General features: G+C 51.6%; 1 protein-coding gene across 1 annotated transcript; it reads right to left on the reverse strand.

The window, feature by feature from the left end:
* Nucleotides 1-725: 725 nt before the first annotated feature.
* LOC144172354 (solute carrier family 22 member 12-like) lies at nt 726-2,985 on the reverse strand. Its single transcript, XM_077701109.1, has 2 exons — nt 2,781-2,985; nt 726-1,522 (listed from the first exon to the last, which is right to left on the reverse strand). Exons 1-2 carry the CDS (start codon nt 2,983-2,985, stop codon nt 726-728), a joined length of 1,002 nt encoding a protein of 333 aa, XP_077557235.1.
* Between the last annotated feature and the right edge of the window lie 469 nt (nt 2,986-3,454).

The raw sequence follows: 3,454 nt of genomic DNA on the forward strand, positions 1-3,454 counted from the left end.
GTGAAGTGGCGCCTGTTCGATAAGCCACTTCAAGGCGATCCCACTTCAAATTTTCGTGTCGGTGGCCATGGCGACGTCTTCGCACCAATTATAACAATAACTATGTTAATAACTAGCGATTCTCTAGCCGCTTCGCCCCCTTTTCATGACGTTGAAAACATTTCTGAAGCCTCTGGTTGGATGTACAGCTCGTCATGGAAAAAAAGAGCTTCCTTACTTACATTTTTTGAACGAGCTTGTCGAATGCCCCTCCCCCCCTCCCCAGCCCAAATTGTTCCTTTTCTTGTTTGGAATTACGTAGTGAACGCAAAAGTATTAGTGTGTGTGTGCCTAATGAAGTGCTCCTACGATTTCCTGGGCGATTGAAGTTGCCTCTCGAGCGCGCACGATGGCCAAAAAACACACATTTAAACTATGTTCATCACTACCTTCTTTGCTTTGTTTTCGCCTCTGTTGGGTTCCACATAGTGCAAGTATTGGGTTCCCCACAGTTCAAAAAAGCGGCGTTGTCCTGTACAGAAAACGGACACACTTGGGAAACGTTTTGCGCTACACTGTATTTTACATCAACAAGCCGCCTAATGCAATAAAGCAAGGTACGAGGGCAATGCTAAAAAAACTAATAATTCGAACATGCAATATAAAAAAAGCATAAGTACACTTTGCATATGCAACGAATAAAAAGGTCAGATTCTAGGGAAAGCGCAGGTATATATGGCGCCTATCTAGCGCGGATGAATGCCGGTTGATCCAACCCCAAAGGGCACACTCAGGTTGTCCTGTGCTGCTAAGGCCGTCCTGCCGCAGCGCCTTCCTGCGCTGTCTTGGGGCGCGGCACTTTTGGAGCTTCTGCGCTTGGTGGGGCCATGAACAGCCTTGTGGCTTCGGGCCAACCTGAGCGGCGAGTGTAGCTTCCACTTGTCGGCCATTATGCCTCGCATCGTATTGGCTGGCGGAAGCTTCGTCGTCTCTGGCAGTGAGATCGCCAGGAATGCGAGAAATAGCAGGAGGAGGGCGACGGAGGAGAAGGCGACGCCCCGCAGCTCTGCAGAGTGCACGTCATTGAGAAAGGGCCCCACCATAGCCCCCATCCGACCGCTTACGTAGCAGAAGCCAACGCCTGCTCCCCGCACCACCGTCGGGTAGAGCTCGGCCGAGAAGGCGAACAACGTGGTCACGGTGAACTCGAACACCAGCAGCCACAAGACGGTGACCCCCCAGTGGAGCGTGTACGAACCGCGGTACACGTCGACCACAGCTAGGCATCCAATGATGACGGATAGGGCCGCCATGCTGTAGGCCAAAGACAGCCGACGGCCGATGCGCCTCAGCATGTAGACGTTGAAGGGGAGCTCGATAATCTTCAGCACCAGAAGGGAGAAGCGTGGCACCCAGCTTGTGCGCATAACTTCACTTGTGCCGAGGCTGTAGAACATGGCAAATGTGAAGCACCAACAGCCGAAGATGATGATGGACCGGTTGCGCAAGCTCTTGTTCGCTACCAGGTCGGAGACGTGAACGTCTGCAACAGAAAGTGCGTCGTTGCTCTCAGTGGGCTGCCCTCCTGACAAAGGGATGTCACCAACAGGCGCAGCTCAGGAAATGATAACGATGGACTGTGGCTAAAGCTACTCAGTTAAAAATCATGAATTACCAGATGGATATTTAAAGTCTTGGTTTCCGATCGAGGGCCGACCCTACTTGTTGGATTTTCGATCCCCTACTTCACACCATCTGTTTCACCACAGCTTTTTACCCTCTTTTCTCGTAACCCACCTCGGTGTTGCTGCCTTGTAGCTTTATCCTCCCCTCTTCTGCTGTTTGCTCTTTTCTCGTAACCCACCTCGGTGTTGCTGCCTTGTAGCTTTATCCTCGCCTCTTCTGCTGTTTGATTTCGCTCTTACCACGTTTCCTACTGTCCAGCTCTTCCATCTCGTTCTCACTACATTGGCATCGTCATTTAACTTCACTTATGGTTGCCCAGCGGGCATGACCACGAGCTCACTGGCCGGTCGAGACGAAGGATCTCTTCGCACTTTAGTGTCTAATAAACTACACTTTTGTCTCCAAAAAACTTACTATTACCACGTGATTCATGGAGTAAGTGAAGAAACCTGTCAGTCCTGACCCCACGTCAACGTCAGTTCGGCACACTCCACTCCAAAGAAAGATACACGCCGAAAACGCTGGTTAACTGGCTGTTTATCCATGTTAGTGAGTCTTAGCTTCGGAATAGTGCATAACGGATACCGTCTTTGTTTTGAATCACAAAAGTTTAATTAGGAGGATGTACTGGCACGAATCCTCTTCCCTAGGATGATCACTCTGCTTGTGTACTCCCGTCATATCACGGCAGTTCTCACATAAGCTTTCGCCCGCTGATATCTTTGGCCATTACCGAGAGCAAAGCTCAATAGACTTTTAACCGCAACTACTTCATTTAAGCGTGAACAGGTTTGTCCCCATTTCTTGTATTCGTAATTATGTTGCCTAAACTTTCATGAGTAAATGCATGCTTGTCACTCACAGAGGTTAAATAATCAATCCGGAAGCCTCGCCTTTGTGTTGATGGAATGTATAAAGGTGGTGTATTTTTACTCCATCAATCACAGAGATGACACAAACGAGCCTTCAGCAAACCGTATCAAGTCTGTGGCTTCAAGAAATGAGCCCAGCAGAAATCCGTTGATGGGGTAGGACTTGCATGTAAATAAACGTACTACCTATTTGTCATCAGTAACCAAACAATAGTCAGTTGCCAGAGAAAGAGCGGGACTCACCTTGATCCGAGAGAATGGCGTCGAGAGTGCCCCCTTGCCCGTGTTCGAGCTGGTGCTGCTGCCTCTTCATTTCATCCCGGAGCGCAGCGAGGCGAGTCTTGAAGACATCCTGGTCGACCTTGTTGACACGTGCCGCCCACAGTAAGACGCGTTCACCTTGACGCACCCGCGCGGTCGCCAGGAGCCAGCAGGGCGACTCCTCCATCAGTTACACCGCCATGACCAGGGCACTCGCAGGAACCATGTACGCGATCTGCGCCATATGCCAGTCGTGGATGAAGGTCGTCACGAGCGCGCGATATATCGCAGACGCAACGCCAGCCCCGGATATGGAGAGAGCGCAGAACAGGGCGCGGTGATCGACGTCCGTGACTTCGAAAAGCAGCACAGTGCACGTGACGGTCGTGCTCGAGGCTGCCGTGGACAGGACAAAGCGGAGGAGTGCGAAGGCCAGTATGCTGTGGGCGAACGTGGTTCCGATGCCGGCCAGGATGAGCAGGAAGATCATAATGCAGAGGACCGTCCAGCGCCCAATGCGGTCGGCCAATACGCCCGCACAGGCACCACCGAGCACGCCCCCAGCCATGTATACGGAAGTTAACAGGGATAGGATCCGATGCCGGCCACACACGAGGTCCCAGGCGCTCACTATCGAACGCTCTCCAGCGCCTGGC

This window comes from Haemaphysalis longicornis, unplaced genomic scaffold (assembly GCF_048455015.1).
Source record: "Haemaphysalis longicornis isolate Haplotype H1 unplaced genomic scaffold, Haemaphysalis longicornis Haplotype H1 scaffold_20, whole genome shotgun sequence".
NCBI lineage: Eukaryota > Metazoa > Arthropoda > Arachnida > Ixodida > Ixodidae > Haemaphysalis > Haemaphysalis longicornis.